Below are 13,163 nucleotides of genomic sequence, written 5' to 3'. Positions count from 1 at the left end.
TTGATTGTTTTTGAGTGTATTTTAATTTTTGATTTTTATGATTTTATTCATTTTATTAGTGTTTTAATTTGATGTATAAAATGTATTTATTTTGATTTTATGTTTATCATATTATTAAATTTACAGTGATTTAGATTTTAGTTTTAATTTTAAATAAACTGTATTGTTAAAATCATAAAATGTCTTAAACATTTAGAAAAAATGTATACAAATTAACAAAAATGTAATATAACAATACATTTTAAAATAAAAACAAACTAAAACACTTACTAAAAAGAGGAATGTCATGTGACCATAAACCAACATTAGAGTTCTTCAGTGTATAATATCTAATATTTTATATTGAGATACTATAGATTTTATTAATAAATTGATTTAGTTTTTATTTTTATATTTTGTTTTCATTTTCATTTTATTTAAAGCTTTAGTGATTTTTTTTAGGTATTGTTATTTTTTATTATACCGGTATGTAGTTTTAATTTATTTTAATTCCAGGTTTAGTTATTTGAGTACATCAAGTTAAAGTAAATGAAAATGAGAAATATTGCAATAGTTAAAAAAAAAAACTTTGTTTTTGTTATTTTTTTGTTACAATAATCCTGCTGTACTGATGAAAGCTTCTTTCACTGTAATAACCGGGTTCTCTGTAATGCTTTTACATGTTCATTTTCTCAAGTGTGTTTTCAACAGAATCTGCATGTGTATAACGTGATGCTCTGGATGTGTGTGTGTGTGTGTAGCGTGTGCTGATGGACTCTACGGCCCCGGCTGTGAGCGTCAGTGTCAGTGTTTGAACGGAGGAGTGTGTGTCTCAGTCTCGGGCGCCTGTGAATGTTCAGCCGGATTCATCGGAGCTCGCTGTAACCTCAGTGAGTCCCTGCACAGCAAACACACACTTTACCTCACGCACACACACACACACACACACTCTCTCTCTCTCCTCTTCAGCGTGTCCCGCTGGACGCTACGGGCTGGACTGTGTTCATGTGTCCAGATGTGGGAACGGGACGAGAAGTGACCCAGTCACAGGACGCTGTGTGAGAGACGAGCGTGAGCGAGGTGAGCCGGTGTTTGCTCTGATGATAGACGTGTGTGAGGGTTTCTCTGACGGATGTGTGTGTGTGTGTGTGTGTAGTCTGTCCTGCGGGCTGGTTTGGATCTGGTTGTTCTCAGCGCTGTGACTGCAGGAACAGAGGTGTGTGTGACTCCGTCTCCGGAAACTGCTCATGCGGCCTCGGCTGGACCGGCTCACACTGTGAGAAAGGTGACGTGTGTGTGTGTGTGTGTGTTTATCATTCTCTATAGAGATTAGAGCAACATTAGTCGATTAGGAGAGGCTTGTTCCACCAATTTTTTATTAGTTGGTTATTTTTGGGATTGTTAAAAAAAAAATTCTGTTTAACTTTCATTTATTTTAATTAAATTGTAGTAATTTTAGTACATCAACTTATTTTTGTTTTATTTATTTTTGTAAAAAAAATCTCATCTAACATTTATATTTTATTTCAGTTAACAAAAAGCCTACACCTTTTTCGGTTATTATGTATATATATATATATATATATATTTTTTTTTATATCTTGGAAAATTATGTGTGAGGACTGAAATAAAAAAATAAATAAAAAAGGATTTTTTAAAATTTGTATTATATTTTATTTTTTATTATTTTTGTTATGTGCTTTTATCAGGTTTTATTATTATATAGTTTTTCAATATATTTTTGTTTAAATAAAACTAAAATAAATTGACAAACTAAATAGTTTTAGGTTCAGTTTTACTCGTTACAACTGGTTGTAAATAAGAAGCAGATCAGTGTCTGCATGTGTCTGTATTGTGCCGAGACTCTAAATCTGTCATATTTTTGTTAACGATGGCAACATCTTCTGTGTTTGTGTTATAATCGGTGTGTGTGTGTGTGTGTGTGTGTGTGATGGCAGAATGTCCCGAGGGTCGGTTCGGTCCTGATTGTGTGTTTCAGTGTTCGTGTGTGAACAACAGCACATGTGACGGAGTAACAGGAACCTGTCAGTGTGAGCCGGGATATTACGGACATCTGTGTGAACACGGTGAGATCCAGAACCACACACACACACACACACACACACACTCAAAGCTTTGACACCTCAGACCGAATGCGTTCTGATATGGAGTGTGTTCCAGTGTGTCCCGCCGGTGTGTTCGGGTCTCGGTGTCAGCATCGCTGTGACTGTGAGAACGGGGCGTCCTGTCTCCCGAGAAGCGGACAGTGTGTGTGTCCCGCTGGACTTCACGGCTCTCGCTGTGAGAACGGTGAGACGCTCATCCTGTACATCAGTCAAGTTATTCAACAGAATTCATCCAATCTTATAATTAAAGGATTAGTTCACTTTAAAAAAAAATTCTGATAGTTTCCTCTCCCCCACGTCATCCAAGATATCCACGTCTTTCTTTGTTCAGTCGAGAAGAAAAGAAGGTTTTTGAGGAAAACATTCCAGGATTTTCTCCATATGTGACCTGATCCAGCAAAATGAGTCACAGTGACCCAAATTTCAAAATTGAGATTTTGGTATTAATGGAAAGAGGAGACCATAAGCTTTCAAATGATACCCTAGTCAAAGGGTATACACATTTGAATTATGGTCTGTCCTCTTTTTCCAATTGAAAACCTGAGAAAATCGCTTTTAAAGTTTTTTTGCCCGTTTGCATTGCATTTAAAGGGATAAACTATTTATTTTACAGCTTTATTTCACCAAAGACATTAATATATAACACGACATTTCTCAAATGAATAATATTTCATCTTTCTGAGGAGATCTTGAGCTTGTTTACACAGAGCGCTGCGTCTGACAGGAGGATGGCTGGACCAATCGGTCAGTCGAAACGGGGCTTCCCATTGACAAATGATCAGCGTTTGTGTACAATTCTAAGCTTTTTGATTGGTTCTGTACAATGTGTAACACCATGATTGGAGAGCAGAGATAGTGACGCTTCAGGGGACACCCGGGACATGCTCAGAGCTGACGAGAGGAGTTGACAAAAACAATGTTCATTTCCAGCGAATTTAGTAAAACTTTGTAAACTTTAATAGTCATTTAAATACCTTTACTCAATTATCTGGACTATGAAACTTTGGGAGATTATTTTTGAATGTCTGTTCTTTGAAATTAGCAAAAAAAAAAAATTTGATTTTTTCATTGTTTTTCCTCATAAACCCCATATCTTAAAATGGAACGTTGCGACTTCCGACTAATTTCGCCAGAGCGGGTCACATATAATGGACTTCAATGGCAACCAACGGTTTGAAGGTTCAAATGTGCGTCTCAATGCAGCTTCAAAGTCTTATGAATTATATACTTTCTAACCACAAATGCCCATCTTGTACCATCTCTGAGATGCGCCACGCATTACATCATCACGTTGGAAAGGTCACGCGTGACATCGTTAAACATCCAGGATATGCACACGTATGGACCATTTTAAACATTAAACTGACACAAATACTTATAAATGTGTCATTCAACACACAATAACTTTGAACGGTCCTCCTCCTCCACACTTGTAAACACTGGGTCGGTTCTTCCGACTACGTGACGCGTGACCTTTCCAACGTGATGATGTAATGCGTGCCGCATCTCAGAGACAGTACACGACGGGCATTTGTGGTTACAAAGTATATATATATATATTTTTTTTTTAGAAAATGACCGATGGATTGTCTGGATAAGACCCTTATTCCTCGGCTGGGATCGTGTCGAGACTTTGAAGCTGCATTGAGACGGACATTTGAACCTTCAAACCGTTGGTTGCCATTGAAGTCCATTATATGGAGAAAAATCCTGGAATGTTTTCCTCAAAAATGTATTTTCGACTGAAGAAAGAAAGACGTGGATATCTTGGATGACGTGTGGAGAGGAAATTATCAGGAGATTTGTATTTGACAGTGAACTAATCCTTTAACTCTTTCCCACCATTGATGGACTTTTCCAGGACTCTGTGTTGTCACTGTTATCCGGTAGGGGGCGCTACTACACCGCTACTACACCGCTACTACACAGCTTCTGAACGATAAAAACACAGCAGACACACGCGATAAACACACTGCTTATGCACACTAGAAACAGTTAATACCAGGATATCAATGATTTGGACTCTTCAATTAGATTTTTGTCTAAATAAATCTATTAATCAGGAACACTTTTCAAGTAATAAGTTCATTCTTGACTGCTTACAAAATTTCAGACATTTACTAATTTTTGGGGGAAATAGTTGCCAGCCAGGGCAGCATTTTTCAGCATCAAGTTTCATGGCCGCCAGAATAAATGGTTGTATGAAGATCTGAACATGCAATATGTCAAAAGAAAGAACAGAGCCTGCTTTAAAAAAAAATATATATATATATATATATATATATATATGCTGTTTAATGTTGATGATCGCATTATTTTACATATGCACATGATTTAGGGTGACCAGACGTCCCAAAAATTCAGGACAGTCCCGAAATCTAAGCTGTTGTCCCGAATCCCGAATCCGGCCCTAATTGTCCTGAAAATGATACTAAAGGAACATCTTGAGTAGGTCTTGTCTGATAAAACATTAAAAACTATCCGTAGAGATTGAGGTTGCTCATTGGCTGCAGAATCTTTTTTGTTTCTTTTTTTTTTAAGTTCTACAAAGATATTTAGATATGCATTGATAAGCAAATTTTCATTCATTAATTTGGTTGACATGCTGGCGTACCGCAACCCCAACACAATTTTTATGTTTTTTTTTTTTTTTTTTTTGGCTGACTAAAGACTTGATCTTTGAATAAAAATATGTTTGGTTCAGGATTGAAATTCATTATCTTTTATTATAGGCTATGTAGTCTAATATCATAGCAGGGCTAAACCGAACCCAAACAGCTTCAGCTTCAGTTCTCTCTCAGAAGATGTGTAGTACCGTATAACAGTGGACACACAGAAAGCCGGAGGGAAAGAGTTATTAATATGTGATGTTTATTTCATTAAGCTATGAACATATTAAGCCTGTGCACATTTTCAGACTGATGCTTCACACAGTTAAATAGTTGCAGGGTTATTTATATTGTAAACTAAAACCATAAAAAACGTTTCATTATTTGAAATAAAATACGTTAAGTAAAAAAAAAATAACTTTTTTATTTATAAAATATATTTTATAGAATACTTTATTTCAGCTTGTTGCTAAGGCAACATTTCTCATTTTTGTGTAGTTCAAGTTGAAGTACCAAAAGTAACAAAAAACTCTAGACATATATATATATATTTTATAAAAATGACAAAAACACATACTAACCCAATAATGACATAAAACACTAAACCAAATTAAAATGAATTTTTTTTTTTAATAAAAAATTTAAAATGTGAAAAAACGAACAGTATAAATGATTGTTCCTCAGAATGTGAGCGTGGCTCGTTCGGGCTGAACTGCTCTCGGTCATGTGACTGTGCGGGACACACACCATGTGACCCGGTGAGCGGCAGGTGTATCTGCCCGTCGGGAAAGACTGGGGTCAGGTGTGACAGCGGTGAGTCAGTGAAGCTCTGCACTTTGAGGATTATTATATGGGAATATGTTCTGATATTGTGATGTTCAGACTGCAGTATGAAGCGCTACGGGCCCGACTGCGCGCTCGCGTGCGAGTGTGAGAACGGATCTCAGTGCGACAGCAGGAACGGACGGTGTGTGTGTGTTAACGGCTGGATTGGTCTCACGTGTTCAGAACGTAAAGTAGTGCTTATTTTTCAGCTGTATATTATAATATTATATTGTATGATCAGGGTTTGATATGAACATTTGCACTCTCACCAGTCAATTTGCTGCTACATTTTTAAGTTACCGGCTATTAGAACTTCTACTAGCAAAACAAAATTTTTTATTTTAAGTATTTTTTTACATTTAAATTATTCTTTATATATATATATATATATTAGAGCTGTGAAACGATTAATCGAATCCAAAATAAAAGTTTGTGTTTACATAATATGTGTGTGTACTGTGTATATATACACACACATGCATATATTGAGAAATATTTGCATGTATATACTGCATATATATTTATATTATATATAAATAGAGATATTTTATATATAAATAATAAATATTTATTAAATATACACATACATGTGTGTGTATTTATATATACAAAATAATCATAGTACACACAGTACACATATTATGTAAACACAAACTTTTATTTTGGATGTGATTAATCGTTTCACAGCTTTAATATATATATTTTATATATTTTATTATATGTATATTCCATTATCATTTGTGTTTCTATTTTGGTAATCTGTGTTCTTCTACTTTTTTATTTCTATTTAGTAATTTTAGTAGTTTAAATTGTCGTTTTTATTTCAGTTCTAGTTATTGGTAGCACTTTACAATACGGTTTTGTTTGTTAAAATTAAATAATAATGAACATTTATTCATGTTAAAAACACTTATACTAAACACAGTCAATATTAATTTAAATTAAGTGCTAATACATTTTTTAAATCATAAGTTTGTGTTAACATTAGTTCATGCTCTGTGAACTAACATGAGCAACTGTATTTTGTAATGTTGTAAAAAGATATTGTTCACTGTTAGTTATTAATACACTAATGTTTACAAATGAGACCTTATAGTAAAGTGTTGCCTAGTTATTATAGTATTATTGTTAAACTAAATGAAAATGAGAAATGCTTCCTCGGCAGATATCTGAAATAAAACAAGTTTGAGTTTTTTTATATTTGAACAAAAAAGTTGATTCATGATCTTAGTTAACTATAATAACCCTGATATAGTGTACACAGTAATGCAATATATTGTGATTGTATTGTAGGTGAAGCTCCAGAGCTGGACTCCAGAAGTGTAGAAGAGAGTCAGTCACAGCTCAACTCCTCGTAGCACGAACACACACACACACACACACACACACTACACGAAGCACGAGTGTGTGTAACACGCAGGAGGTCGTGTTGGCCGTGCTGTGGAAAAACGATGGAGTGCAGACACGAGAAGTGATCATGTACACACACACACACACACACACACCTTCATCTTTCAGGGGATTTGAGTATCGTCTGTGTTGAAGAACTGTTGTGATGTAGGATACAGTAACATTTGATTAAAGAAACATGTGGATGTCCAGATATTGAGCTGTGCATGACATGACGTTTCATGATGTTGTGTTATTACAGGAGGACGGCTGTTTGTGAGATATGTTTATATTAGAAAACATCGGGAACTGGTGCGTTTTTTCATCCGTTCTCTTGCTTCATTTTCTGTTTAGCATTTGATTGTTTTGTATAAAGTTTGAGTTATTTATATATTTTGTACAATATACAATTGTAAATGTTAAGCAAACTCTTAAACTTGTGACCTTCTTACAGGAATATTTTTTACTCAATGCCCCAAAGAGTTAATACTGGAATGCTAGACTTGTTTTATTATTTAAGAAAGCATGTTATGTGTAAATGTTTCAAAGACTGTTTTGTGAAACCTGTCAGAATTAAAGACTGCCATTTTTAACTTCTGTTGTTTTACTTTTTTAAAGCGAAAATAAAAATAAGGTAATGTTGTATTATATAATCTGTAATGTTATTTTTCTTGAGATTATTAAGATTATTATTGAGATTCTATCAGACAAAACTTGAGAACCTGAAAATGTTTTTTCCACTCTGAGATTGCTGGTAAACTTTATAAATAATTAATAAGAAAAGTCTCTTAATACTCAGAACATTTTCTTAAATGACATAATTCTTTCTTCGCCAGCATTTTTGATAAATTTTCACAAAAGTTTCAAAGCCCCCAGATTATTTTGTTGAATAAATGTCTCAACATGAAAAAAAATAATATATATATTTACATAAAAAACTGAACTGCTTATAGTAAAACCATGGAAACTTCAGTCAATAGCAGGGAAAGAGTTAATAACTTTTTTACTCCAGAGTTTTGTAAACTGTTAAATTTTGGCAGCAATATTTCCCTCCATTAATGTAATTCTTCCACACCAAGAACACAAATACACAAAGCGGCTGTTTTTCATTGTCATCATTTTATATTTGTCATTTCATAGATACTGGCGCTGTACATGTCTAAATTCAGATTCAAGCACAATGCAGTCAGCAAATGCCTTTCGATGAAAATAAAGAACCAAAGGCTGGAGTGATCAGGACCATGAATACTCTTATGTATATATATATATATGTACAAAGGTCAAACTATATACAGAAATCTGACTCGACATACAGTATTTCTCCACAAAGCGTGGATATGTAGCTTGCCATTGTATACATTTCACAGAATTCTCCAAAATGCATATTCAGTGCAAATAATTGCTCTTTGTCGTCATCATCATCGTCATCTTCAGGACAGTACCACCGAAGGGCAACAAAGAATGGTACAAAAATAAAATCATATTTTTGTCTTTATCCTTGCAAAATATTAACAAGAAAAGTTATTTCATTGGGAACTTAAATATGGTATTAAAAAAAAAAAAAAAAAAAAAAAAAAAAAAGACATATCCATAACCTCTGACCTGCACAATATGGACCATATCTATATGGCTGGACTGATAATTACAGATTTAATAGCAATTACACTTTCCCTGCTTTTCCAACAACCACTCCACTCTTAAACAACTTCACATTTCGCTACTAAAAATTCTGCCAGTTTTACAAACTATTCGAAGGCAATGAAACAATTCTGTCAATGATATTTACGCTTCTTGATGCTATCAGACGGCAAACAACATAAGTGCCTCTAAAGTTAGTCAAGGAAGGACACCGCTCAGAGACAGGCGGACATGTACAACACTGATCAACAGAAAACAGTCTCACACACACCTCAACATGACGAGTCCATTCAAAGAGTGTGAGAGTCTAAACCACGGGAGGAATCTTCTGAACTAACACATCACGCCTGAACCTAAACTAACAACCTGCCTTTATTCACAAATCTACTGCTCAGAGTAGTGCTCACACACACTTTTTCCAATTTTTATGATATTTCAGTGTACTAATATTTTGTTGACGATACACAATGAAATATAAAGGAATGTTTCAGGTTCAATGAACTGAAGCTCTAGGGACACTAATATATGTTTGTAATCATAGTGTTGACAGTAATGAGCTTACAATGAAAGTCTACGAGGAAAAAGAACATTAAAACTGTTTATGAAATGAAACATTAATGACGGTAATACAGTATTAGCATACCGGTGTGATAAAAAGAAATGATTACTGTACACTTTATTGGAAGGTGTCTGTGTTACAGTGTAAGTTACAGTATATTAAGTACAGAGTAATATTAATGAACCACATCTATAGGGAAGAATTGGGGTTTGTTTGAGGGTTAGTTGCATGTACTTTAATTCTGCAATAATTTACTGTTATTAATATGGTAAGTACATGTAACACGGACACTGTAAAATAAAGTGTTACCAAAACAATAATAACAATACTTACTTAACATGTCTGTCACACATTTATAACATTTTGGCTATACCATTCGATTTTTCTACTTTTTTTACAATCATCGATACATTTATTTTATTATTTGACTTAATTTGACTAATTACCGGTATATTTTGCAGAAAAAAAAGCCTATTTTAGGATGATGTATTGAGTGACACTATCTACATGAAAATTAATCATATTTTCTCCCCAAATTCTCATTTGAAACATATTATATATACAATATTAAAATACACTGTTTGTAAAGACTTCAACATTATACTAGTGAAAAAACTGCTTACAATATTATCCGTGATTATTGTTTATAACCATTAGGCTAACACCACCCCATTAAAAAAAAAACTTTCTTTAATTATCAATTCATTTATTTGATTTTATTTATTTGCCTTATATATATATATATAAAATCCAGGTAATATTTGGCCCTAAAATTTATTGTATTTTATTAGCATGCTTAATTGTGTCAAATTATCCCCTTGAAAATTAACCAAATTATCACTATTGTAATGCAAAAAAAGTAAACACTGTAAATTTCACACAATATGCACCAAGCCAAGGACACCAGAAAAAAGATCTACCTTCAGAGATGATGACAGTAACACACAACCACACGTCAATCTGCATGAATAAACAACACAATGACCAGCTGCACACTTCTGCTATTAACACGTCTTTCCATTTTAAGCACAATACTGTAAAAAAGATGAGTTCGTTTGAAAAGATCACCTGTGGTAATCGACATGCATCAGCTGAACTTCTGAAACATTCCTTTAAAGGGATAAAAGCAAGACATTAACATTATAAATGAAAATCATCTATAATTAATAAGTGCCTAATGAATAAAGTGCAAATCTTAAGAATAACTGCACCGTTATTATCACACAGTAAATGTACGTGGCTCCAAGCACTCTTCAGAGAGACACACACACAGATGAGATGGACGGACACCAACTTCAACATTCAACTGTTTTTAAAGCTGATCTAAGAATGGAGCTTTTTGTCGATCACATTTAATTCCCACAAGCACACAGCGTCCAAGTGTTGATCTGTAAAGTAGTTTAATCACTATCATGAAGAACAGCAAGCTCATCTTTTCAAAAACGGCACCAAAAAATGATCACGTAATTTCCGTCTTGCCAATATGATCCGTGAGAATGGTATATGCCGATAGCACTAAGAGAGCAGTGAGCATTGGTCCGGGATAAAGCATGCTTTCCAAACGGATCTCATGCATTTCCCTTGTGCTTGATCAGGGACAGTTTGATTAAACACTGCTCGAATCCAGTAATATCGTATTGATCAATGTTTGGTGACCTACCTCCATTTAAAAAAGATCTAAAGACTGCTTATCATTCATACTGGGTGCACTATGTATACTTGCACTTAGTATGTATATGTGTACTTATATCTATAGAGCGCTGCTAAGAGTGAATACAAAGTGAATGCGCAGTTTAAAAACCAGACACATGCTGCTAAATGACCGATCGTCTCTCCGTCCGAAAGAGGACAACGGGAGTCACGTTACTGACGGGATGTGGGATAAATCTTTGGCTTCAGCCACATGTACATGTATCATCATCACCAGTACATACAAGAAATGCCCAGTGTCCAGACATGAGATGAAGAAACAGCAACTTCTGCTTCTTAACGATGTTAGACGATGTAGCTCGCTCACACACACACACACACACACACACACACACACACACACACACACACACACACACACACACACACACACACCTGCAGTCCCTGAGCTGCTGACACAAACAGGTCTTCGCTCCTATTGGGCAGGCGAGATAATGCCATTTAAACAGTCCGTTTCTATTGGCTAAACACATCTGCCATATCACTGTGCTGGTGAAGGCCACAGGTGACCGTAGCTGTAAGCTCCAGCTAAACTGCAGGGAATATTATGAAACTGCTTTTTATTTATATATATTTTTTTGGTGCTAATTATAGATGTCCAATGGCAGGGGTGGTAAAGCAGAACTGTGTTTTAACTTGATTTAGGATTGAACCTGCAACTTGTGTTAACAGTCCATTTTTTATAACCATTAGGCTTCACCACCCCATGTTTCTACTGGTTTTAATCATCAATGTACTTGCCTTACAGGGTGAACGTTATGAAGAAATTTCCAGATATTTCACCATAAAATCAATTATTATTTGCATTATATTTTTAGGATTTTGTATTATTTTGTGACATTATTTACATGACAATTAAGCACATTTCCTTCTCAAATGATATATTGTTATGCTATATGTACTGTATGTATGTGTATATATTCTTATTAAATACTTATTACTAATCTTTTAACATTAAAATCGGTACAACTACTACCATATCTACTTACAATTAAACTTAAACATACTTATATATATATATATTTGCTCATTTAAGAAGGAAATGTGCTTAATTGTCATGTAAATAATGTCACAAAGCAAGAAATAAATTGTAATGGTTTATATAACTTCATATTGATTCTGAGGTGAAATATGACCAAAACATATTCTTGACATGTTTCCTAACATTCACTCTTCAGACTGAAAACTAGTAAATCGCATTAAATATTTTCGAAGCATGCTTATCCCATTAATACTTCATAGATCATTCAATCTACACTTAAAATCTAATGACTCGGTGAGAGTAGCTGTAATATCAGTACACTAAAGGTGTGTGCTAGGAGCAGTTACTGTGGAAGGAAGACCTCCGAGGCTCATCGCCGTCAGTTTCCAGCGCTCTTCAACAACCAAACAGCTCCGAAAGCACAACATCTGATGGACTGATCTGACATCAGAAGGTCTCTTGCAGAACTGTTAGCAAAGAAATGACACATGAGAAGCCAGGGCCGCCTTTTGAGGCTAAACAGAGAAGAGCGCACACCGATGCCCTGTGCAGAATAAGCAAAAGCCACTGATTCTTGCCCCGTTCCACACTAGAGAGGAGCTGCGTTTAAATCAGTTTTCACAAAGCCACTCCCTCTGATGTTCCCTTAAAGTGCTTATTGGTTTGCCTGCGGAGGGGGCTGTGCACACGTAACGCAGACGACACAGTGAAGAGTTCTGGGCCGAGACACCTCCATGATGTGAACGAGGTGAGCAAACCCACATGGATCACATGAGTGGCTATGGATCATGTGATTACCTATTTCAGCTTGAGCTCCATTTTTCTTATTATGCATTCAATATTAAAAAAACAAACAAACAAAAATGTTATATTTCCAGCAACCAAGCAAGCATGTTATTTATTTTTTAAATGTTTTAAGCATATTTTTTAATTTTGTTCTTAATTACCCTAGTGATCTCATTATAAAGTACCGTGACTGTAGAGTAACACGGATAAATCCGTAAGCACGTATCTTCAATGCATCGCTCTGTATGCTGCATTTCAACCCCTCTGTCAGTGAATGTGTTTGTTTTGTGTATTTTTCACGTGTTTCTTGCCCTTTGTGTTCTAAAAGTCTTGCTCTCCAGGGTTTGTGGGTGCTTGCCCGTCTCATGCGGCCGGTACTCATTCAGTAAAAGCTGAAGCTAAAGGAGGATCAGGCAAAGGTGAGTGCGGAGCATCCGGTCCCGTCTGGATCCACACTAGGAGCGGTAGTCCTTTTTACTGTAGGGTTTGTTTCCCAGGATACTGTCCACCTCGTGCACGATGGAGGAGGAGAGCTTTGGAAGAACCTGCAAAAAGAGCTG

General features: G+C 35.2%; 2 protein-coding genes across 10 annotated transcripts in view; one reads left to right on the top strand and one right to left on the bottom strand.

Annotated features, from left to right (window-relative positions):
• Window positions 1–7,576, top strand: part of megf6b (multiple EGF-like-domains 6b) — a 75,705-nt gene extending 68,129 nt beyond the window's left edge. Inside the window, exons 33-40 of the mRNA XM_079597785.1 lie at window positions 741–869; window positions 949–1,059; window positions 1,136–1,264; window positions 1,938–2,066; window positions 2,161–2,289; window positions 5,399–5,527; window positions 5,597–5,725; window positions 6,833–7,576. Of these exons, the coding sequence (XP_079453911.1) occupies window positions 741–869; window positions 949–1,059; window positions 1,136–1,264; window positions 1,938–2,066; window positions 2,161–2,289; window positions 5,399–5,527; window positions 5,597–5,725; window positions 6,833–6,897 (950 nt within the window). The 3' untranslated portion in view covers window positions 6,898–7,576. The remainder of the gene's footprint in view (window positions 1–740; window positions 870–948; window positions 1,060–1,135; window positions 1,265–1,937; window positions 2,067–2,160; window positions 2,290–5,398; window positions 5,528–5,596; window positions 5,726–6,832) is intronic.
• Window positions 7,577–10,457: 2,881 nt separating this feature from the next.
• kcnab2a (potassium voltage-gated channel subfamily A regulatory beta subunit 2a) overlaps window positions 10,458–13,163 on the bottom strand; it is a gene marked incomplete at its 5' end in the record, with an annotated part of 93,527 nt that continues 90,821 nt past the window's right edge. For all 9 annotated transcript variants that reach the window (XM_079598171.1, XM_079598174.1, XM_079598172.1 and 6 more), the window contains one exon: window positions 10,458–13,148. In XM_079598171.1, coding sequence (XP_079454297.1) covers window positions 13,059–13,148 — 90 coding nt within the window. In that variant the 3' untranslated portion in view covers window positions 10,458–13,058. The remainder of the gene's footprint in view (window positions 13,149–13,163) is intronic.

The sequence above is a fragment of the Phoxinus phoxinus genome, assembly GCF_949152265.1.
Source record: "Phoxinus phoxinus genome assembly, chromosome: 22".
Taxonomy (NCBI): domain Eukaryota; kingdom Metazoa; phylum Chordata; class Actinopteri; order Cypriniformes; family Leuciscidae; genus Phoxinus; species Phoxinus phoxinus.
This window is presented reverse-complemented; position numbering and strand designations above follow the sequence as displayed.